The sequence below is a fragment of the Sabethes cyaneus genome, chromosome 3 (assembly GCF_943734655.1).
Source record: "Sabethes cyaneus chromosome 3, idSabCyanKW18_F2, whole genome shotgun sequence".
In the NCBI taxonomy this organism is placed as follows: Eukaryota; Metazoa; Arthropoda; class Insecta; order Diptera; family Culicidae; genus Sabethes; species Sabethes cyaneus.
This window is the reverse complement of record NC_071355.1, coordinates 58,454,841-58,479,964: the sequence shown is the minus strand read 5'-3', so window position 1 is coordinate 58,479,964 and position 25,124 is coordinate 58,454,841. Positions and strand designations below refer to the sequence as shown.

The 25,124-nt window shown below is 39.9% G+C and overlaps 2 protein-coding genes across 2 annotated transcripts; both read left to right on the top strand.

Annotated features, from left to right (window-relative positions):
* Positions 1 to 4,743: 4,743 nt before the first annotated feature.
* LOC128742941 (atypical kinase COQ8B, mitochondrial) lies at positions 4,744 to 8,045 on the top strand. Its single transcript, XM_053839440.1, has 4 exons — positions 4,744 to 5,239; positions 5,296 to 6,388; positions 6,454 to 6,646; positions 7,674 to 8,045. Exons 1-4 carry the CDS (start codon positions 4,852 to 4,854, stop codon positions 8,031 to 8,033), a joined length of 2,034 nt encoding a protein of 677 aa, XP_053695415.1. The 5' UTR covers positions 4,744 to 4,851; the 3' UTR covers positions 8,034 to 8,045.
* A 12,259-nt stretch (positions 8,046 to 20,304) lies between these two features.
* Positions 20,305 to 23,741, top strand: LOC128739616 (uncharacterized). The gene is made up of 5 exons (XM_053835110.1): positions 20,305 to 20,365; positions 21,692 to 22,381; positions 22,442 to 22,631; positions 22,689 to 23,100; positions 23,157 to 23,741. Exons 1-5 carry the CDS (start codon positions 20,305 to 20,307, stop codon positions 23,739 to 23,741), a joined length of 1,938 nt encoding a protein of 645 aa, XP_053691085.1.
* Positions 23,742 to 25,124: the final 1,383 nt, after the last annotated feature.

Here is a 25,124-nt window from a genome sequence, read left to right as displayed (position 1 = left end):
TATGCTTATGCTGCTTTCATGGTAAGAAGCACAAAACTCACACATATTTCCTCCCGCTTGATCACATTCTGCTGTGCTTCAACTGCTACCCGGAGGTATACATACAAATTCGTTGTTGAACAGCATAGGCATTCTCTCGTGCGATACGTAACTGCGAGTGAGCGTAAGAGAATGAATCTCTAAATAAATCGTAAAGCGAAACTAAAACACACATTTAAACTACATGTTTATCTTATTCTTATTAGGCTTTTTACTTTCTAGTTAAGAAAATGTCGATTCCCGCAAAGGAAAAATGTAAATTCCGCCAATTTGTTTGCCATCTTAATTCATGAATGTGTGCTAGCTTTTTTCGTTGCTGATGTTTTCTCTGGCGGTTAATTCTGTTTCTCTCTCTGGTTCGTTGTATGAAATGCCAGCTGTGGAAGAAATGAGCAAAACGCTCACAGCTGAATTTGGTTCACATCGCATAGCAACAGAGACATCGCATATAATAGCGAGAGAAATTCATATGTGAGTTCGGCGCTTTTGATCAAGGTTGAAATTTCATGGTGCTTGAAGTCTCATCGAGTTTTTTGCTGCTATGAATTTTTCAACACTGGCAGCGGCGCACCGTGGGATGAAACCCAAATCTAGGTGGACAAAAGTAATTACGCTAAAACCGTAAGTCCTAGGTATATAGTATATTCGGAGTAAATTTGTTCTTTTAACTTTCGCATTTTTTGGTGTATATGACATTAAGCTGACCATCATAGTAAGCGAGTGCAAAATATAAAGTTTTTTATAGTTTAAGTTAGCTGAATAAAATGTTCAGCAAAGTTATATAACATTAAATTTTAAGTAACTTTGCTAAAGAAATAAAAGTTTTATCTCTTATGATTGATGGGCTGGAGCTATTTAAAGTTTTTTGGTCGGGGTGGACCTAAAAATCCGTTTTTTTTTTTCTTTATATCTGCTTTCGTGTTTGTTTTTCACAAATCATGTCAGAAGGCACTTTCACACGAATGGAAAACGCACATTTTGTTAGAAGGAATCAAGTCGTTATCTCCTTCGGTTCTCAAGCTACGGGCATTTTTTCTAAAAAATGTGGTTTTTTCAAATGTCAATAACGTAAAAACTGCTCAAAAGCAGCAAATTAAATTTTGTATAGATGTTTAGTAAAGAAAAAACGGATTTTTTAGGTCCACCCCGACCAAAAACCTTTAAATAGCTCCAGTCCAACAACCATCAGAGATAAAACTTTTATTTCTTTAGCAAAGTTACTTAAAATTTAATGTTCTTTAATTTTGTATAACATTTTATTCAGATAGCTTAAGCCATAAAAAAGTTTATATTTTGCACTAGCTTACTATAATGGTCACCCTAATGTCATATACACTAAAAAATGCGGAAGTTAAAATAACAAATTTACTCCGAACATACTATATACCTAGGACTAACGGTTTAAGCGTAATTAATTTTGTCCACTAGATTTGGGTTTCATCCCACGGTGCGGCAGTTTCTCTTTCTTTGACTAGGGAATTAGTCCAGACTCTCTTGTCCCACATACAAGCTCGTTTAACAGCCCTCTCCAGTTCGACGTATCATTGACGGGCAGTTGTCTTAGCCGCTCTGGTTCACGCTCGCTTCCCAAGTAACCAAGAGTTCGGATAATGATCTCTAACGAGAGTTAAACAGCTTTATGTATGTTGGTCTATAACTTGCTAAGCAGCTTCACTTTTAAGTAATTAACCGAACTTTCAAGTTGTCTAGAGTTCGCTTCATAGAACGCTAAGTAGCTTTGAAATAAACTGTCAAAAACTATGAAAAAGCTAATATCTATTTTTATACTTCTACCTAACTTCTTATATTCGTTGCATTCGCCTGCTGTTGGGTTTGAACCCGGGTGTTAGGCGTTGTAAGCTTATCCCGATCCATTGCGTCATCTTTGTCGTATACAAGTGATGTGAATTTTGCCAATGAGTTGTTCTTGAGTGTAAGTTCGGTTTTAGAACTTGCAGCAGCTTGATGCAGCGCGAGGTAATTATAGAACATTAAAGTTCGGAGCCAGGTAATCAAGCAGTAGTGAGATACTTAAAGCATATGTTATTGATTTGCGCATAGTTGGAGCATTGCAGAGCATTGCATTCTAATTTACATTACCATATAGAAATGTGCGATGATTAAATTTATTTGAGTGATGAAGTGAAACAAAAATGATTGCTGGTTTAATCACCAGAAATGTAAACATAAAAATAATAACAATCATTTCGTGGCCAGAAGCATACATGCAGAACTTGTTAGCAACTAGGGTTACTTCAGAACTTCATGTAGCATCCTAACAGCTTTGAGGTATCTGTGAAGCACTCACAGCACTTCGTGCAGCATTTAGTTCTACGTACACTTGATATACACTACTAATCAGCAAGAAAGTTCTACGGAACTGAAATTGAACTAATTGTGAACTTTCGAGTTCGCTTGACAAGTAATATTCGAACTCTTGGTTGCTTGGGTAGTGCTGTAGGGCCCATTTAGAGTAAAAGCGTCTACGACACGACATGACTTCGCCCACATGTCGTTAAATGCACAATCCTAATCCAGGTCCGGGTAAAACAGGACTGCACGTAGGTATAACTACAACAAGAAAAGTCGCGTCGCGTCGCAGATCGCTTTGCCCTCTGGCGGTACCTTTATAGTAAAATTTCAAAATTTGATCTAATATTTAAGGCTTATACAAATTTGAAAAAAAGTTTATGTCGTCCCCCCCCCCCTTCAAAAATTTCCGAAATGTGAAGCGACAAAAAAATAAAGTGTTATATTATTATGTTGCATTCTTTAGTGAAAAGCAGATTTTTTACAGTTCTACGAGTTTACATCTTTAAATTATCCAATGTGTGAAAAGTTAAAGCAATTATCCCGTTAGTATTGATTCAACTTTCTTTCACCAACTAACCTTTATGGTTCCTACTGCAAGTCACAGGCGACTATTTTGCGTTCGTTCGTTCGTTCCATTTGCATTCAACTTGTTTTAAAAGAAACCGAATTAAATTGAGGCAAAAACCAATCAAACAATCAATATATGAGTGAAATTCGGTACCGCTTTTGACGGAGAAATTCCGAATTGCAGTTGGATTATTTTTTCCCGTCATAGGTACTAGATAAGATAGAAACGCGACAAATTAGACACTCCAGAATATCAGCTATTGGTGCTTGAGCAGCTCCAAATTGGTCGTTTTATTCAGTAAAGTGTCCAACTACGTACCCTAATTTTGGATGTTAGTAACGTAAAACACAGAGATACAGTTCTTTACCATGAATTGGATGCATGCAGGAAGGATGTCACTATACTGTTCGAAACTTGAAATTTACGAAACGGTTTGCATCCTAGGTATACAAAAGTGAACACGTTATTGTTGGAGAACAAGCATCAGCAGAGGAATGAATGGTCTGATACTCATGACTAAACGATTGACCAAGAAATAAGCGGTTTCAAACGTGAATAGTTTCAGAGATTTGTTTTCTTAAAACATGACGGTAGCACAGTATATGCGTTTCAAGTAAAAAAGTGGTAGGGACCTAAAGTGCCACTTTCATACTATGATCAAACTGGTTCATCTCTACCAGGATTCTTACTTTATGTGCTTGGGTCGAAAAATATCGAAGTTTGGTTAGGTTTGAACTAAACTTTAAGTACTGTACAAAATATCTTTATTAAATTTTTAATAAGGCCATTGCAAATCATTTTGAAAGTTTTTGTCATCCCCCCCCCCCTTGAAAATTGGTTTGAAAAATCGGGGGACAAAAAAAATTTGTAGGATATGAGTTAAATTTTTTTATAAAATCAATTGTCTGTGGGCTCTACAGCCTGAAAAATTTGAAAAATGAGTGTACGTTTCTTTTACTCATTAACTGTCAAATTATCATTTTTATTTTTATATTTTTTTTCATAACAATAGTTCGATAACGACGGCTTTATGTTATACTCAGTCAGATTTGCTTCACAAATTTGTTTCAAATTGATACAAAGGAAATATTTATATTAATCATGCAACCCAATCATCATATAAAACATGCATAAACAGAACATATGGGTAATATACATAGATAAGCGACAAATTTAAAATATAATTTTAAATGAACCAGCGTATGTATGTATATTCAACAAATTTATCGGAAACAAACACTGGAAATTATAATTGTCCGTGCGGTAACAAACGGCGCAAGCGGTGCTAATTATCTCACCTATACACCGTTACACCGCACCGGTTTTGTGCCATCCTGTTTGCTGATAACTTGTACACAATATTTATCAACGTTTCACATTCTTCCCTTCATATTGCCCTTGCGCAAAATCTTTTGTGCAAGTAAATATGACTGCGGATTTGGTTGGCTGGGTGTGCAAGTTTTAGTATGCAACTATTTTTTGTAACACATTGAAACAGAGCACGTGGTGAGTAAAAATATGAAGTGCATCCATAAAAAGCGACAATTTTCAACATGATTAATCCGTAAAAATTTATTTTGGGTATATTTCACCGTTTCATTATTTTTCCATTATTTTTGAGGTAATTCTTTAGAATGCGGATTGTAATTTATGTTACGTTATATATAGATATCGTTATTTACATCTTGTATGTGTTTTCTTACTTCTATCAGCTGGTTTGACAGTTCGTACTGTATATAAAACGATGCTTCTCCGTTAGCCGCATTCGCGGAATTATTGTTGTGCTTACTTTGGTGTTATCTAATCCATGACGGGCAGGTTGTGAAATTCATGCTGATCAAGTTTGGAATCAAAATTATTATTTTGGAACGTGATTACTAGTTACGTACGGTTTGGGTAGTCAGTTTAAGTTCAAAGTGTATTAGACCGCAATGTCTCGCATTCAGGATGCGGTCGCCTTACTACGGGCGCTAAAAATAGTGGCGGAAGCAGCGACAAAAACGCAAAGTGAATACGCCCGGCACTTGTGGGCTAATTCCAGTATGCGGGAATTGCTAGAGCAGCAGCTGCAACAGGGTGAGAATACGGTGAAAAAAGTTCTTCAAAATCCAGAACAAGAATTGGCCAAAGCTGGTGAATTGCTAAAGGAAACGCTGGAACGCACGGCAGTTGTAGCCGAAGGAATAAAACAGCTGACAGCGATATCCGTTCCACAGTTTACGACTACCCCGGGGAAATCGTTCACTTTTGGTAACCAAAGCGCGGCTACCGGAACAGCTGACGGAGGAGCTAATCCAAAAGATACCCCGTCGGATATCGGTAAGTTAAAGGTTATAGGCCAAAATTAAGAATAATTTAAATTCGACTATTTTTAGGCAACCTGGACATCTCTCAAATTACGCTCAAAGAGCTGGAAGCAATACTGTCAGAGCACAACAAAAATCGCCAGGTTAATCTTAGCTTCAAAAGTGATAAACGTAAACCTTTGGAATCAACGAGTAGTTCGGATCGGCCTAACGCAAAACCAGAGCTTTCACCAAGGCAAACGGATTTTCAGCCCCCACCTCCATCAACAGCTGACGAAAAACAAATTAAAAAAATGATGAACATCGTATCCTCTTACGAGACAACCAAGCAATCAGAACCCCCTGCTGCACAAGCATCGCCCAGCACACCTATCGATCTACCTCAATTAAGTGCCGTTGCCAAGCAGCGTAAGGTTCCGTCCTCACGAGTGGCTCGTTTGGCTTCTTTCGGAGGGCTTTTCGCTGGATTGGGCTTGGGCACGGTGAATGAACTTGCCAAAGGTGTCTTAGGTCTAGGAGGAACTTTAGATCCAAAAGAAGCTCTTTTCAGCGCAGATAACGCTGAACGTATTGTAGATACTCTCTGTAAAGTACGTGGTGCTGCCTTGAAACTAGGACAAATTCTCAGTATTCAAGATTCGAATGTAGTATCGCCTCAATTAGTGAAAGCCTTCGAGCGCGTCCGTCAGGCAGCGGATTACATGCCCGATTGGCAGGTAGAGAAGCAGTTGGTTAGCGAGTTTGGAGAAAACTGGGCGGGTAAGCTGGCCAGCTTTGACAGGAAACCGTTTGCGGCCGCTTCCATCGGGCAGGTTCATCGAGGAGTGTTGCACGATGGAACCGAAGTTGCTATCAAGATTCAGTATCCCGGTGTGGCTCGTAGTATCGAAAGTGACATTGATAATCTAGTCTCCATGCTCAAAGTGTGGGATGTATTTCCGGCCGGTGTGTTTATCGATAATGTTGTGACGGTTGCCAAGCGGGAGCTTGCTTGGGAGGTGGATTACAATAGGGAGGCCGAATATACGGAAAGGTTTGGTGAAATGATTCAGCACATGCCGGAGTTTCGCGTTCCCAAAGTGATACGGGAGCTGACGTCGAAGAATATACTGACGACCGAACTTGTGGCTGGAGTTCCGATGGATAAGTGCTTTAATATGAGGTAATGTGCTGATCCGTTCGAAGCATCGAACAATTCTAAATAGTTAATTATATTTTTCTGATTAGTCAGGAACATAAGGATCACATCGCACGAGCAGTAATGAAATTATGCTTACATGAATTGTTCACTTTTCGCTGCATGCAGACGGATCCGAACTGGTCAAATTTCCTGTACGATAGCAACACCGGAAAAATCATGTTGATCGATTTTGGCGCCACACGGTTTTACTCTAAACCATTTATGGATGATTACATGCAGGTTGGTATACTTAACATATTTATTCTATATTAAGGGTATAAGGTATATCAGGAATATTGCGGTTACTTGATTATCGTTTGTTCAACCCGTTTAGTTAGAACTTATTGTTGATTCGATGTATTGGGATGACTTTTAACAGAGTTTGATAAATTTACCAATGTGGAACAAGTTCTACTAGGTCTAGGTTAAACAGAACTGTCGTAATACACTCAAATCTCGTTTTACGTCCACTATTGGGGGGACGTAAAAAATCGGTCGTAAAAAACGAGCACGTTAATTCAAATTCTGGACGTAAAACGAGAGGACGTTACCGTGCAAACCATATTCAAAACAGTGCCTAATTCCGAACAGTTGGAAATTTTTCATAAATATTGACAAAATTCTAGCTATTTAAACAATTTAATCACTACATCTGATGATTTAATACTATTAAAATGGTTTAAATAGCTAGAGTTGTCAATATTTAAGTAAAATTTGCAACTGTTTAGAATTAGGCACTGTTTTGAATATGGTGCTTGCACGGTAATTCAAATTTCTGACGTAAAAAAGTGGACGTAAAACAAAATCACGTAAAATGAATGAACCTAAAATGAGATTCTAGTGTATAATGGTGACAAACAGAGCATGCAGTTTCATATCGGCATCGTCTGAGTTAATCGCCTCTATTCTACATATCGTATGCTATAACACACGTCGATCGGGACGTTTCTGATCGGAACGGGCTTGATCGGAATGTAGAATCGATGCGAATATCGCAATAATCGATAGGAGCGAAGTCCGGTGAGGGTGAATGGGGCAAAGTTTCTATAACGCAAAGTGTAATTATCGAATGTTAACTTTAATCTTGTAAAGGAATGCCTTTTCCTGAAAGTTTCACGGCGGGCTTATTTTTTGTTTCTGAGTCATGCTGGAAAACTGACGATTAACGACGGCATGCACTAGCTTATTTTTGTAACATTATACTAAATGAGTGAACACAATTGAATGTTGGTGTTTTGCTATCGTTTATTTCTCTCCTCATTTGCAGGTCATCCAAGCGGCCACCAAAAATGACCGAAAACGTATCCTGGAGCTGTCACGGAAAATGGGCTTCCTCACTGGCTACGAATCACAAACAATGGAGCAAGCCCATGTCGATGCCGTCTTAATTCTTGGTGAGGTGTTTAGTGTTGAGGGCGAATTTGAATTCGGAAGACAGAGTACGACGAAAAAAATTGCAGCTCTAGTGCCGGTAATGGTTGCCCATCGGTTGTGCCCTCCGCCGGAAGAAATTTACTCACTTCATCGAAAGTTATCGGGTGTTTTTCTACTGTGCTCGAGGCTCAATGCTAAAATTGACTGCAAACCATTGTTCAATGAAGTTTCAAAACATTACACTTTCGGTTAAGTACGACAAATAAAAGCGATTTATTAGTATAATCGTGAGCTTCCTTTCAATCAATCCATTTTAATTTGTTCTTAAAAATAAAAATAAAATCTTTTAATATTTAACGTAAACATATTTGGAAGGGGAGAAGTCAAAACCGAAACAGGTCTAGGGTTTTTCAACGCCACGTTTTTTCAATCCACCTCGAATACAATTCATAATATCAACTGACAACTCGCAACGATCAACGTTTGTCGTTCCGTCACACTCATCGGCCACTTCCTTGGCTTTCTTCATTTTTTCTTCATCGTCACCAATTACCATCGAGCTAACCTGAATAAAGCCTTCCTTCAAAAACTTGGTTCCATCGGAAATTCCAAATTGTTTTTGCATACAAGAATGTAAACACTTTTGCACCGTTGTTTCAGGCATCTGGTCTTCAACCAGCGCCTCAACATCCTCGTCCGCGGCTCCTTCAGTCTTCTTACATTCCTGTGCTAAGCTGCGCAGCATCTCCTTTCCCTGCTCCTTTTTTTCTTCATCGGTTGGTTCAGCCGGTACAGCCTGTAAAATCATAAATTATTACATCCTACCTCTAAATTTTCTTTAGGTAATTTAACGGACCCTGCAATTGGTAACTAAAACTACTGAAAACACAGCTAACATATAAAACTGCTTCATATTTGCTGAAACTTTCCTAACTGAATCGATCGAGCGCAAACCATTAACTAAACCGAATGCAAATGATGACATCATATTTATAGTAACAAGTGTACTTTCATCAAATAGATGACAAAAATAATCGAGAATCCCTTGCTAAAAGTACCGGCCATGATTTGCATGACCGCAAGCCATTCCATCAGTCCACTTGATTGCGTTCCGTTGATTGCGCACTTGGGAACGTCCCACTTCCGGATGTTCTTCGCTTCTTCCAAACGCGGGCAAACACAAGATGGCATCGCGAGCACCATATAACGAATATACTAATTACACTGCGCTAATCGAGATTCATTTACTACCAGCTATTGGTAATGATTTGCCGATTTGAGGTGCTTGTTGTTTATAACTACACCGACGAACATATTTTTCCTCTGTATTGATCTTAACTTTGTCAATGCAATGGTGTCCACCAGCACCACGTTATGTTGGTGGGCTGAACTACTTCCGGAACACGCACTTGTGCGTTCGATTACGAAGCAACTTGTGATTCTTAAATGTTCATACACTGAGATAAACAGTGATAAAACATGAGCCACGTCATTGAATTATGAGCACAATAGTCAGAATAAATTAAAATAGTTTACCTTCCATAAACAATACTTAATAACTATTAATCACACGGTTCAAAGTTGACAAGGATTCTCTTATTTCGCTTTAAATGTACCATTAAACTCAAAACGATAACTTACGTAACATATTTATTGAACTGGCCATGCAGGCTCGAATTTTACTATTTTTTACACTTCTTAATATAAACGATATAAAATAATTTGATATTATTTATTAATCACTAGCTGACCCGACAAACTTCGTATTGCCACAAATTAACCTGTGTTGTACATAAATCATGAATCTCGGATGATCTTTGTCACTTCTCGAGTTTTGCAAGCCCCCCAGTGGGCGGCGCTTCCGACGGCGGGTCACCGGCAACACTCGCGACCGGCTCGTCCTGAATGATCTAGTGTTACTATAAATAGTTTTTGTGGTCTTGTTATTGATTAATGTTTTATGGAAGAGTCTCGAATTTCTCGAGTTGGATTAGTTTTTGAGTTTCGCAAAAATTTCTGTTTTATTTGTATGAGAGTCCATATCCCCCTACCACAGGGGTGAGAGGTCTCTAACTATCATAAAATAAATTCAAGACTCAAAAATCTCCTACATGCTAAATTTGGTTCCATTTGCTTGATTAGTACTCAAATTATAAGGAAATTTGTATTTCATTTGTATGGGAGCCCACCCTCTTAAAAGGGAAAGGGGTCGTAATACACCACAGAAAAAAAAATTCTGCCATCTAAAACTCTCACATGCCAAATTTGGTTCCATTTGCTTGATTAGTTCTAAAGTTATGAGCAAATTTGTATTTCGTTTGAATGGGAGCCCCCCCCTCCTAAAAAGGTAAGAAGTCCTAATTCATCATGGGAAAAATGGTTGCCTCCAAAAACACCCACATGCCAAATATGGTTCCATTTGCTTGATTAGTTCTCGAATTATGAGGAAATTTGTATTTCATTTGTGTAGAAGCCCCCCCCTCTTGAAGTGTGGAAGGATCCTAATTCACCGTAGAAAATATTTTTGCCTCCAAAAACCTCCACATGCCGAATTTGGTTCTATTTGCTTGATTAGTTCTCGAGTTATGGGGAAATTTGTATTTCATTTGTATAAGAGCCCCTCCTCCTAAAGTGGGGAGGGGTCCCAATTCATCATTGAAAAAAAAATTGTCTCCAAAAACACACACATGCCAAATTTGGTTCAATTCGCTTGATTAGTTCTCGAGTTATGAGGAAATTTGTATTTCGTTTGTATAGGAGCTCCCCCTCTTAAAGCGGGGAGGGGTCCTTATTCACCATAGAAAATATTCTTGCCCTCGAAAACCTTCACATGCCAAATTTGGTTGCATTTGCTTGATTAGTTCTCGAGTTATGAGGAAATTTGTGTGGAAGTCCCCCCTCTTAAAGGGGAGAGGAGTTATAATTCCTCTTATAAAGAGGGGAGGGGTCTCAATTCACCATAGAATAAATTCTTGTCACCGAAAACACCCACATGCCAAATTTGGTTCTATTTGCTTGATTAGTTCTCGAGTTATGAGGAAATTTGTATTTCATTTGTATAGGAGCCCCCCTCCTAAAGTGGGGAGAGGTTCTTATTCATCATAGAAAACATTCTTGCCTCCAAAAACACCTACATGCCAAATTTGGTTCCATTTGCTGGATTAGCTCTCGAGTTATAAGGAAATTTGTATTTCATTTGTATTGGAGCCCCCCCTCCTAATGTGGGAAGAGGTCCTAATTCATCACAGAAAAAATTCTTGCCTCCAAAAACACCTACACGCCAAATTTGGTTCCATTTGCTTGATTAGTTCTCGAGTTATGAACAAATTTGTATTTCGTTTGTATAGGACCCCCCCTCCTAAAGTGGGGAGGGGTCCCAATTCATCATTGAAAAAAAAATTGTCTCCAAAAACACCCACATGCCAAATGTTGTTCTATTTGCTTGATTAGTTCTCGAGTTAGGAGGAAATTTGTATTTCATTTGTATGGGAGCCCCCCCTCTTAGAGTGGGGAGGGGTCCTAATTCACCGTAGAAAATTTTCTTGCCCTCGAAAACCTTCACATGCCAAAGTTGGTTCCATTTGCTTGATTAGTTCTCGAGTTATGAGGAAATTTGTATGGAAGCCCCCCCTCTTAAAGGGGAGAGGAGTTACAATTCTCCTTATAAAGAGGGAGGGGTCTCAATTTACCATAGAATAAATTCTTGTCACCGAAAACACCCACATGCCAAATTTGGTTCTATTTGCTTGATTAGTTCTCGAGTTATGAGGAAATTTGTATTTCATTTGTATAGGAGCCCCCCCTCCTAAAGTGGGGAGAGGTTCTTATTCATCATAGAAAACATTCTTGCCTCCAAAAACACCTACATGCCAAATTTGGTTCCAATTGCTGGATTAGCTCTCGAGTTATAAGGAAATTTGTATTTTGTTTGTATAGGATCCCCCCCCCCTCTTAAAGTGGGGAGGGGTCCCAATTCATCATAGAAAAAAATTTTGTCTTCAAAAACACACACATGCCAAATTTGGTTCCATTTGCTTGATTAGTTCTCGAGTTATGAGGAAATTGGAATTTCATTTGTACAGGAGCCCCCCCTCTTAAAGTGAGGAGGGGTCCTAATTCAACATAGAAAATTTTCTTGCCCTCGAAAACCTTCACATGCCAAATTTGGTTCCATTTGCTTGATTAGTTCTCGAGTTATGAGGAAATTTGTATGGAAACCCCCCCTCTTAAAGGGGAGAGGAGTTATAATTCCCCTTGTAAAGAGGGGAGGGGTCTCAAATTACCCTAGAATAAATTCTTGTCACCGAAAACACCCACATGCCAAATTTGGTTCTATTTGCTTGATTAGTTCTCGAGTTATGCAGAAATTTGTGTTTCATTTGTATGGGAGCCCCCCCTCTTAGTGGGGGGAGGGGTCTCTAACCATCACTAAAACCTTTCCTGGCCCCAAAAACCTCTACATGCAAATTTTCACGCCGATTGGTTCAGTAGTTTTTGATTCTATAAGGAACACAGGACAGACAGACAGACAGACAGACAGACAGAAATCCTTCTTTATAGGTATAGATTATCGAGATAAGTTCTAACGTTTAAGCCATCGTCAGCTGCTTGAAATCCAAAAATTTATATAAAGATTGTTCAAAAACCTGATAATAATTGGTTGAATTGTAAACTAATTTATTGAGTAGGTGCATGCCTTTCACGCTCACATTGTCGTTTATTTTATCACTGCCAGCATGGCAAAAATGACGATTTTGTAAATTCCTGAAAAAAATGCAAGAAGACCGTAACCGTGTCATATTGGTGAGCTTGACCAATTCCAAAGAAAAACAGAGCACCCTTCTTTTAAAAATTTCTGTACCGGACATCCAAAGAAATCTCATAAAGTGAAAGCTTAAGAAGGAAGCTAAATAAAAAGTTAAGAAATTATTAGCTATCAGTTCTCCAAATTTGTTCCCACTGTGAGAAAAAGTTCGATTTAATTAATTTCTATAGTCATCAGTTAATGGCCATCGCACCTATTTCAAACAGCAAATATGCAAAATATGTAGGTATTACCAATGGCATAAGCTTACTGTTTGAGTCTTGTAATCGATAGCCCATGAGAATCGTTTATTTTAATTAAACCTCGCAACGTGACAAAAACTGTAAATGTGCAGCAGCAGATAACGACTTATAGGAAGCAATCACATTCACAGTGCGTTATGTGTTTTCAGTCGTGATGTGACTCGTACTTGTTCTACTGTTGGCCGATATAAACAGATATCTAACTGTGATTAACTAGTGATAAGTCGGAATACCTTTATAGTCAATCATAGAAAAAATTTACGATGGCTCACGTACTTTACTTTGCCAATGTGGATTATTTGTGACTGTCGAGTATCTCGAGAGTGCACTAGCTCATGTTAAGTCTCGAGTTCAGATCATTACCCAAGTCACCATTAACATAAGAAGTAAATCAACCAATTTCTGGCTTTATTTGCTGCACGTTGCTGTATATTAGCTTTTTGACTGCATCTAAAAGTCTATTCAAATTCTTCTTGTCATTAATCAGCTGCAAATAAGCATTGTCAGCAGTAACCGTATATTTTGCCAAAGTAGTTTTCAAGTTACATTTACAGTGAATTAAACGCTTATTGGCTTGCATTTGAATTGAATTGGTAATGCTTATCGATTGCCTGAGTAGCCATTTCAACGAAAAGTAAATCTGGATGCCTGAAATGACCTGTGAATAAAAAGCTGAATATCCGACGTTTCTATTGCAATCGACGTTTCTATAGACCAAATCATCATACCGTCAATTAACAGATACTGGCGCCCTTGTTTACGTTTTGGAAAATTTTCCTTTTCGTTTATAGCGAATGTAGCGTGTGTTTTAACAGTTTACAGGCATATTGGCTTTTAAATTTAATCCTTATGCTGGTTAAACTCGGTTTGAACAACAAACTTGCCGTTTAAACAGGTGAAACTTTTTTGGACTCTGCGGTCTGTTTGTAAACAAGGGCGCCAGTATCTGCCAGATGACGTCACCTTGACTTGGTCTATAGACCAAATCATTATACCGTCAATTGACAGATAGTGGCGCCCTTGTTTACATTTTGGAAAATTTTCCTTTTCGTTTATAGCGAATATAGCGTGTGTTTTAACATTTTACAGGCATAATGGCGTTTTAAATTCAGTCATAATGCTGTTTAAACAACAAACTTGCCGTTTAACAGCTGAAACTTTTTTATTCTCTGCGGTCTGTTTGTAAACAAGGGCGCCAGTATCTGCCAGATGACGTCACCTTGATTTGGTCTATTGCAGTATGTATTATGAAATCTCTTGTAATTATACGACGTAATAACGAGTGCCAACTATAATTTTGGATTTTTTTCTCCAGCTGTCAAAAAAGACAAAGATACACGAAGAAGAGCTGATTTACAGAAATGAAAGATACATTATCCATTGTTGAAAAAAATTAGTGTACATTTGCAAACGGTATGTAATCAGCTGTTCGGCGAAGCTTTCGTTTGATGTCCGAACAGGAGCGTTATACGACCGTCATGTCAACTTTGCGAATGCACATTGTTTCGACGCCATTTTAAGCAAAACTGGGTAAGCATAACAAAACAAAAAATATTGACAAAAAGAGGAGAGAGAGAGAGCTAACACATACACACGCTATGTTCGAAGGCAATTATTATTTAACTTTCATGCACCTCAGATTTTTCTTCACAGGATGTTAGTATTGGTCAAAACAATTAATTTAGAGAAGGTATTAAAATATTTTATCTTGAGTTTTTTACAAAATTCAATATTCAAGGTTATATGGGGGTCATTCCCTCTCAAGTGATCATATCCGTTGTAATCGACCACCTCCGATTTCAATCAAATTTGGTATAATTACTCATTTCAACTCCACATTCAATTTCCCAAAGTTTTGTACGCATTGATCAATCTCCCTTACAGTGACATGCAATGAAAAATGAGTTTTTTCGAAAAACTGAGAAAAATGGAGAAGCGTCACTGCAAGGGGGATTGATCAATCTGTACAAAACTTTGGAAAATTGAATGTGGGGTTGGAATGAGTAATTATACCAAATTTTGTTGAAATCGGAGGTGGTCGATTACAACGGATATGATCATTTGAGAGGGAATGACCCCTATATAACCTTGAATATTGAATTTTGTAAAAAACCAAAGATAGAATATTTTAGGACCTTCTCTAAATTAATTGTTTTGACCAATACTAACATCCTGTGAAGAAAAATCTGAGGTGCATGGAAGTTAAATAATAATTGCCTTCGGACATAGCGTGATACATACTCTCATTTCTGAGCTCGTTTGTTGTTGAGTATAGGGCCGCAAAAAAATTCCAAAATTTTAGTTGCTAGCCGTTAGGATGTGTAGACGGCATTGATATGCGTAATGCTGCGGTAATTACAGTAATCCAGCCGACAGCTCTTTTTCTAGATTAGAAAACGACATCCTCTCCTCCGAAGAAACAATTCCTCCTCCAAAACCGTGGAAATTATCCAGTGCCGTTGCTAGTGATTTCTTAATATTTTCTAAGAATCGACCACCTCGCGCGCACCTTCTCATATACCCTACGCGTGTCATTGACCCGGAATAAATGTTCTAGCTCTTCACGATCTCTGTACTCCCTCTGGCGCTTTTCGCTCACCAGGAGCGTAGTCAACTCATTCCTCGCTCGTCGATACTTGGTCAAATTCTTCCTCGTGGCAGTGCTTAAATAGATTTTCCAAGTTCGTTTGTCTCTTCATCGATTGCTGGCATTTTCCGTGAAACGAATCGTTTCGTGTACTCGGTGTTTCGTCACCGGCACATCCCTTAAGCAAAACAAGCCGCTGCTTGGAGCGCAACCTTGAGGGGCATGGCGCTCCATGGCATCTATGGTACATATTCAAAACTTAGGATGTTGGTGCAAAAATTACAATTTCCTTTTGAGTAGGCCAATATGGTGCAATTAAAAGAAAAAAATTAAAATTAAGAAATTTGTAACAATCAATATCCTACGCTGTTATCCATCTGCTGCCATGCTCACCGCAAGCGTTAGGGCGATAAACAAAATTCCACTATTATAGGAACATTTTCCACTATTAGAGAAACATTACCACTAGGAGCACAGGTTAATGTCAGGAAAAGCAATATTTTAGATATATTAACCAACAGAATGATATAATTTTGGTATGTGTTTAAAGCCAACACTGTGGTGCACCAATTATCAGTTTAATTAGAAACCGATAAATTGAGCATTCAAATTGTCTTTGAATTCTATCCCCTGAGATAATCCCACTATAACTGGAGCATTTAATTCTTCTTCTTCAGCAGCATAGAGCCGGGGTGGCTCGTGCTGTTTCAAGCACTCGTCTCCATTCAACTCGGTCTTGGGCCACTCATCGCCAATTTCCTAGTCGTCTCAGAAGTCACAAATCGCTTTCGATCTGGTCGAGCCATCGTGCACGTTGGGCTGCCCTGTTCCTGGTGCCGGTGGGGATGTTGAAGAGGACTATTTTCGTCGCACTGTCGTCCGGCATCCTTACGACGTGTCCGGCCCACCGAATCCTGCTAACTTTCGCTAGATGTACGAAGGGAGTCTCCCCAAGCAGCGCGTGTAGCTCGTGATTCATATGCCTCCACCACTCTCCGCTTTCAGTTTGTACTCCGCCAAATATCGTCCGCAGCACTTTCCGCTCGAACACGGCAAGGGCGCGTATGTCCTCCGTGAGCAGCGTCACGGCTTCAAATCCATAAAGGACTACCGGTCTAATAAGAGTTTTGTACATTGTTACCTTCGTGCGGCGGCGTACGCTTCCTGATCGTAGCGTTTTACGAAGGGCTAAGTAGGCACGATTTCCCGCTTGGATTCGCTGGATCTCCTTACTAGTGTGGTTGTCCGCGGTCACCAGCGATACCAAATACACGAATTCCTCTACCACTTCTAGTTCTTTGCCGTTACTGTCTATGAGAGACGCGCGTTTGTTTCCTTTGAGCCTCTTCCTTTCATGTATTTGGTCTTTGACGCATTTATTTTTAGCCCAATTCTCCTAGACTCCGCTTTCAGTCTGGCGTAGATTGCCTCCGCTGTCGCAAAGTTCCTGGCAATGATATCGAAGTCATCTGCAAAGCCTAGAAGTTGGCTCCTCTTGGTAAAAATCGTGCCTCTCGTTTCGATGCCCGCTCGTCGGATCACCCCCTCAAGGGCGATGTTGAACAGCATGCAGGATAAACCGTCACCTTGTCTCAACCCTCGCCGCGTCTCGAGAGTGTCCCAGAGATGCGTACGAAACACATCACTCGACCCAATGTAGCTCTGATCAGTCGCGTCAGTTTGTCCGGAAAACCGTGTTCGTGCATTATCTGCCATAGCTTGTCTCGATCGACTGTATCGTATGCTGCTTCTAAATCAATAAAGATGTGATGCGTGGGCACGTTGTACTCCCGACATTTCTGTAAGATCTGTCGGATAGTAAAAATTTGGTCTGTAGTTGCGCGAGCCCCCATGAAACCCGCCTGATAATTTCCTACGAAACCTTGTGCTATGGGTGACAACCGGCGTAACAGGATCTGGGAGAGTACCTTGAAGGCGACGTTTACCAGCGTAATACCGCGATAGTTGCAACAGTCTAGCCGATCACCCTTTTTGTAGATGGGACAAACCACTCCTTCCATCAATTCCTCCGGTAGCTTTTCCTCCTCCCAAATGCTTGAAATAACCCAGTGTAGAGCCTTTGCTAGCGTTTCTCCGCCATGTTTATAAAGCTCTGGCGGTAGTCGGTCCTTCCCAGCGGGTTTATTGATCTTCAGCAGCCCGATTTCTCGTTTGACTTCTTGGAGATCAGGTGTTAGGACATTACTATCTTCTATGGGCGCTCCCAGGTTATTTTCCGTTCCGCCTTCTTCTGCGACTTCGCCATTGAGGTGTTCATCGAAGAACTGCTTCCATCTGTCGACCACCTCGCGCTCGTTTGTGATTAGATTCTCTCCTTCGTCCCTACACATGTCAGGTTTCGGTGTGTAGCCCTTGCAAGTTTGGTTCACCTTCTCATAAAACTTGCGCGTGTCATTAGCTCGGAATAGTTGTTCTAATTCTTCACGATCTCTATCCTCCTTTTAGCGCTTTTTCCTTCTCAGGATCGTAGTCAACTGTCAACAACTTCTTTAATATGAACATTTTTAATCTGTACCTCGGTGGTATGAATGCGTTCACATTAAAAACCGATCAAGCGTCACACACAATTGACGTTAAAGTGGAGCGGTAAATTAAAAAAAGCTAAAAATCTTAATGCGTTTCCTCTTGCTCAGGAGCTTTGGCAATATAGCTCATATGCAACTTATCTCTCTCCAGCATTCAAAATAGACCATTTTAGTCGAAACTGCCGAGCCAATTTCGTATTATACAAACCGAACCTTTAGAATTCGCGCATGTTTGAGATGTTTTCAATATGTTTGTTTTCGTGAAATCAAAACAACAAGTTCATAGGGTGCGCGTCTTGCGCGTGTGTGAAAATGAATAGAGTTACCAAATATTCAGATTAAAAATGAACTCGCCCAATCTAAACGAGCTGTTTTTCATATTAGCGGGGGTTGAGTGTACTTAGATAATTCTTCCAAGCAGTTTTTTCCCCTCCACCGCTTGTTGGCATTCCCCATCAAACCCATCATTTTGTGTATTCCGAGGCTCAATACCTAGTGCCTAATGCGGTAGCGGCCGCTCCGAAGGCCGAGCGTATTCTGCCCCAACCGTCTTCGAGTGTTGAAGTGCCTAACTCCTCGGAAGAAGGCAGTGCCTCATTCAGTACTCGCGCGTAGTTCTCGGCAGCTTGCGGGTTATCTAGCTGCCTGATGTTCAGCCGAGGAGGGCGGCTTTGACGTGTCCGCTATACGGTGGACAGCTTTGAGCGCACATGTACTGCTACTAGGTAATGGTCAGAATCAATATCCGCACCACGTATCCCGACGTTCGTTCGTACGTTCGTGATGTTAGAGAAAAACCGGCTCTCTATGAGAACGTGGTTTGGTTCATTGTACGTTGGTCAGGTGATCTCCAGGTGGCTTTGTGGATATCCTTGCGCGGGAAAAGGCTGCTTCGGAACACCAGGCCTCGGGAAGCTGCGAAGTTTATACATCGTTGGCCGTTATCGTTCGTGTCGGTGTGCAGGCTATGGGGTCCTACCATCGGTCTATACATTTCTTCCCAACCAACCTGGGCGTCCATATCCCCGATGACGATCTTAATGGCCCGTGACGAGCAGCTGTCGCACGTTGCCTTCTGCCTCGCGTAGAACGCTTCTTTCTCATCGTCGGGTTTATCTTCGTGCGGGCAGTGCACGTTAATGATGCTATAATTTAAGAAACGGCCCTTTATCCTCGATACACACATCCTCTCGTTGATCTCCTTCCAATCCATCAAGCGATCCTGCATTCCGCCCAACATTGCAAAGCCCGTTCCCAGTTCGTTGGTAGTACCACCGCTCAGGTAAAACTGGGCCTTTCCGCCACGGATCTTCCATACCTTCTCTCCTTTGCGACAGATTTCTTGCAGAGCTACGATGCCGAGTTTACGGGGTTCAAGCTGTTCAATCAGTACCTGCTCGCAACCTGCGAAATTTAGCGATCTACAGTTCCAAGTACCGAGTCTCCATTCGTCGTCTTTGTTCCGTCGCCTAGGTCGATGCCGAATATTCCGCTCCGAATTTGCTTGAATTTTGTTAGTTAATTAATTTAGGTGTGTAGCCGTACTGGGGTAACACTACCGCGTCTCGCGGTGGGGCTGCCATCTTATAGTGCCGAGACTCGCTATACCTCCTTCCCGGTTAGTATACGACCTTAGTTTCCACCGGGGTTGGTTACCCGATTTCCGCTAAGGTTGCTCGTATTCCGCCTGGTACCACGAGGCGGTCGGGACCGGAGTTGCTGGATAAGAGGCTAACGACCACTATGGGGTCTGTATTTCGCATGATCCAGCCATTTACCAGAATTACAAATGAGCCTGGTAATTTTATTTCACGATTTTTTACGGGTAAGGATAACTATTTGAGTTTGAATTCCGTTTTAATACCTCTGCAATATCTTGTTACAAACGCATAGTCGCTGCAGCCATTGTCCTTGTTTTAAACTTGAATTATACAAATCATAAAGAAACCACAAATATTATTGAAGTACATAACTACAGCTAATACCACTTACTGGTCTGGATATTTACCTACCGCTACCTTACAATATCCAGAGAGTATCATAACGTCAATCAACGTCAAAGCCACTCGCTTTGTTTTTCATATGATAACATTGGATGATCCAATATCGGTATCAAACCATTTTTTTAGGCTGGCTCCAAACCCATCGATATCGATTTGACAAACTCGTTAGTCTCATTCGGTCATCATTATTATTTGCCAAATAAAAAATCATGAATATCGTGAACCCTCTGTACCCTGTCTGTGTGCGGCTATATAAAGAGAAAAGGATACATAAATGGCTTCCAATCTTACGTTTTGTGTTGTTGAGTTGTTGGAAAAATAATGGATCCAATAGCGAATTTTGCCTTCGAGTTTGCATACGAACACCTGCTGACTGAAATTCGTAAGTAGGAAAACTATTAAAGTGTTGCAAACAGTCCTACCTAACGTTAGTTTTTAGAAATAATAAAACTGGTTTAAATTAAGTTTTAGTTAGGAATGAAGAAATATTTATTTTTGCAAAAAAAAAAACATTCCATCAAATTGACTTAAAAAATATAATATTATAATTTTGTGTAATAGATTCTTTGCAGTCATTCTTAGACGCCACTTCATTACAAGCAATAATAGAACGAGTTATGATTTTTTTTTAAATTCGTGTTTAAAGACATATACGTCCTTTTTAAAAATTAGCTTTAGGTCGCAAATGATCAAGGGACATGTGAAAAAAAAATCGCCTTTAAAAAAGATATGTTGAAAATTTCAATTAAATTGTAAAGGGTCAAGCTGAGCCATTTATTCATGTGCATATTCCCCAGTCTGTTTTATCCCGAATTTATTGGCTAGTGTCCCACATTACTCCGTTGATGGTTAACCTTTTCCCGTTACTTTCATAAGGTGCCTAGACGTCACGAATGTTGCGAAACAGTCTCGGATGACCCTCGTTCCGAGTTGTGCCTCGCATTGATTAACTTTTTATCGTTCATCTACTTTTTCTCTCCCATCCAAAACATTCCTTCCGATGGAATAAAATCAACCATCGAATTTTTTTTATTTGTTAATTTGCTGTTTATTTTGTTAATTTTTTACAATCAGTAGTATTTACAATCGACGGAGGGGACGGTAGAAGAAAATAATGAAGCAAAGGTGTTTATAGTATTCAAACAGAATGGGACAAGGCGTGAAGAGAAAAAACGGAAAATGTGGTAAAAGAGGGTCATGAAAGCAATGCTCAATTAAATATGCGTACCGTTCCTCTTTACGCAAGTTGGAGGATCCACTGATCGAACCAAGCTATAATGGAAGGCAATTATAACCGGATTCTCTTTCTTGGCCCTGTGGTTTTATGTCAACTTGGTAACTGAGGGACTGTAAATAAAGTCTGGACTGAAATAACCAGTTGAATTTGGTATCGCTCAGAAGAATGCTAGATTGTGCAGAATTTTGTTGCTTTGAAAATTATGACAGTACCTATTGAGCTGTAAAATACATGTAACTTACTTTTCGATAGTTTGTTATGCATTACAGAATTAGTGTACTAAATTTTTTATTTGTTATCTATAATATCCCGCATTCATCCAGAAATAAACTAGTCACTTTAACTTTTACCGGAAGTGGTTGGAAAAAAGGCAAAATGATGTTTATTTTGTAATTATAATTAGTGTCGTATACATATGAACGTAATAAACTGCTTAAATATTATACAATGTTTATTATTTCTTTTTTTCAGTTACTACATATTTCCTCGGTATGTACACAATTTGCAGAGTACTACAGCGCACAGAATTACCAACAAACACAACTGCAAACATTCGAACATCGATACCCTCGGTTGTAGTTGCCGATAAGCACACATTTTGGTTGGAAATCCCACTGAAACCGGCCATCGAGCTAGGCTGTACTATGTTTCTCGTAGAGGAAAATGCGACCATCAATTTTCTGAATAAATACATCAAGACGCACGATGAGTGTATGTTTCGTCGGCCTGAAAAACATGTCATCTTTGCCCTGCACTCCGCTGACAACGAAGGATTGCTCAAACGTATACAGAATCATGCAACCCTTCAGGAGATACCAAATCTACTAATGATTGTTCCTCGCAATGACACTCTGAAGTTGATGACCCATCGCTATGTGGGTAACCCACCCGAAGCGTTGGATCTGCTCGAGTTGGACACGTATATCCCATCAAATAAAAGTTTTTTGTTGAAGAACAACCTTTTTCCAAACAAACTCGCTAATCTCATGGGGAGAACTTATAAACTAGCGTCGTTCCACTTGCTACCGTGGATAATGATGCGTCGTCAAGAAGACGGTCTTGTACGCTATTTGAACGCCCAGCACACCATAGATGGGCTAGACGGATACGTTCTGGTGCAATTTTGTATATGGTATAACTGCACCTGGGATCTTTCCATTGGTAATACTTAATTTGAATAAAAACTAAATCCATTGCTCAGAATCGAAACAACCATTGCAGATCAAGATAAACAATACGGACAGGTTTTCGATAACAACCGTACCGGTAATGGGATGACCGGTGCACTTTTCTATCGTAAAGCTGACTTTGCACTAGCCGCAGTCGGTGGATGGTTTCAGCTGTTCAGTTATTTCAGTTTCTCCATTCCAATTCAATGGATTGGAATCACTTGTCTCGCCCCTCGTCCAACGTAATTCCTTCGCTAATAGTTGCTAAAATTCTTAGTTCATGATTTTTGTATTTCCAGATTAGTACCATCGTGGAAAATCATTTTCATGATGTTTACGAAAACCGTGTGGGGTGTGGTTGTGGTTACATTTATTCTGATTTCCATCATTGAAAACGTTTGGCCTAAAAAGCTCGGTTCACCATTCTCGCACCGTAAAGGTTTGTCCTGGAGCTTCTTGAATGTACTAGCGTCCTTCCTGCTGCTGCCAGCCTATCTGCGAAGAGGACGACCTTCTGAAGTCATTATGTCGTTGGCGTTGGTATCGGGGACTTTCCTTATTGGATACGTTTACATAGGAAAGATTCACAGTATACTCGCGGTGCCAGTTTTTCAACCGCCCATTGACACGGTAATCGATCTGGCTGAGAGCGGTCTTACCTGGAATGCTCCTCACGAAGTTTGGATGTACCTACTGAGAGGGAGCGAAAATGTAATTTTTAAATCACGCTTTGTCAATAAAAATTAATGGTTTTTTCTTCTTTTCAGCCGTACATCCTCAAGTTACTGCAAAGATTTCATGTTGCACCGATTCCAAATCTACATGCAACTGCGGACACCGGTAAGGAACCACTGGTTATGGCGTCGCTTCATAACGGCCATTCCATGATTGGACCATGGTTCACTGCGGACAACATTGAAAACTACCGTCGTATGACTGAGTTTCTCTATTACGAATATGATACCGGCTATGCGACTAAAACTTGGCCACTGTTGGACAATTTCGATTATCTGGCGATGTGGATTCGGGACGCTTGCCTGTTTCAGTACGTTGAACTGATGGAGGTGTTTCGCTATATGGATTATCGGGTGCAGATATCGATCGAACATTCCCGGGACAAGCAAAAAAATGAACTGAAACCATTTGGGGTGGACGAAGTAGCTGGCGGGCTGCTGATTCTGGGGTTCGGATATTCGGTCGCGGTTGGAATCTTTATTTTCGAGTTTATTACCAAAGCTATTGAACGTAAAAGGCTCGCTAGGCGGCTGGCCGCTAGATGGAAATTTAGAGCCTTTGCGGTGCAACATAATGTTCCAAAATCGACAGCCGATTATGCAGCTGCATGGAAATGAAGCATTGTATCAACTTGCATAAGAGGATAAGTTAATCCAAGCTAGATATCTAAACAGAATTTACATCCAATGTTTTTTTTGGCACACTACTATTTTGAGTTGACTTCCCAGTTGGCTTTGAAGTAAGACTCTGGTCTAACAAGCTAGTTGTCGTATGTTCAAATCTCGACTGGGAGAGGCAGTTAGAGTTAATAGCACCGTAGCACTTGCCCTGCAATTGTCATGTACTCTAACAGAATATAAACCGAAGGTCAGGTTTCGAAAACGAAATGTAGCACAAACGCTTTACTATTTCCACTATTTTGAATTAACATCCTGTATTAGTTCAAAAAATTAGTTTATTATCATGAAGTTGATTGTCAAGCGAAATATGGTTCCAAAGCTATGAATAGAATATGTTGCGTAGCCTGTCATAATGTTATGGCGAAGAGTGTGAAATTCGTCTTATTCCTAATGATAATAGATGCTGTAAACTGTAGCTTTATCGCTAGTATCTTTTCATAAATATGAAGTATAAACACTCGCTTGCCTAACAGCGAGTGTCGTAATATCTTGAACATATTGGTTTAAGATTAAAATAAAATTGAAGTACATAGCTTAATAAATAAAAATATTGCAATACCAAGACGACTTAGACAACAGAATACGTTTAATCTAATCTAATCTAATCTAATCTCACACTAACGCAGCCAGTTTTTGAAAGCATCCTGGGAAAGGACGGTTACTTGAATCAATCATTTTTCTTGTCAACGGCCAGGCCAACCGCGAACAGAATTCCAAGGAATCAAGGAAGAGGAAGAAAGCGTGGACTTCTCGTACCCAACGTTTCCCATATAGAAAATGATTTATTTACAGTCGTTGGGAGTATCTTAGCTAATAAAGGTTTAGTGATACTCCGGACCCTCGGGGTTGAACTAATGGCATTTATACCAGAAGCCAGGCATTTATACTCCGCACCTCCTAGCTTGGCTACTCAATCATACAAATTGAAGTATTTCCAGGTATGGCCATGTGGAGGCGCTAGGTAGGGGCTTGGGATGGCTAAAGCTGTGTTGGGTGCTTTTTCCTAGTTGTCCAGTTGTCTTTTCATACCTTTAGACAACATAATATGTTCATTAAAATAAAATGAAATTAAAGTTGTATCGTATTAATACAAGTGGCAAAACTGGTCTACTGCGTGTTGCAAAAGTTTATTTCCCCAAATTATCTAAGGATAATTACAAAGCTAAGTTGGCTGTCCAGCATCCAGCTCCAGCTCCAGAAAGTTTATTTCCCCAAATTATACTAAGGATATTTACAAAGCTAAGTTGGCTGTCCAGCGGTTTGAAAATAGTTCGAGAGGAATGGTATGGGATGGAATTTTATGGAATGTTAAACATCCGA

What these genes read in the sequence shown, in the direction of transcription:
- LOC128739616 (XM_053835110.1), top strand. Translation starts at nt 20,305, where the DNA reads ATGGATCCAATAGCGAATTTTGCCTTCGAGTTTGCATACGAACACCTG. An exon ending in ACACCTGCTGACTGAAATTC is followed by an intron (nt 20,366 to 21,691) that starts GTAAGTAGGAAA and finishes TCTTTTTTTCAG; the next exon opens with TTACTACATATTTCCTCGGT. An exon ending in CACCTGGGATCTTTCCATTG is followed by an intron (nt 22,382 to 22,441) that starts GTAATACTTAAT and finishes CAACCATTGCAG; the next exon opens with ATCAAGATAAACAATACGGA.
- LOC128742941 (XM_053839440.1), top strand. Translation starts at nt 4,852, where the DNA reads ATGTCTCGCATTCAGGATGCGGTCGCCTTACTACGGGCGCTAAAAATA. An exon ending in AGATACCCCGTCGGATATCG is followed by an intron (nt 5,240 to 5,295) that starts GTAAGTTAAAGG and finishes GACTATTTTTAG; the next exon opens with GCAACCTGGACATCTCTCAA. An exon ending in GATAAGTGCTTTAATATGAG is followed by an intron (nt 6,389 to 6,453) that starts GTAATGTGCTGA and finishes TTTTCTGATTAG; the next exon opens with TCAGGAACATAAGGATCACA.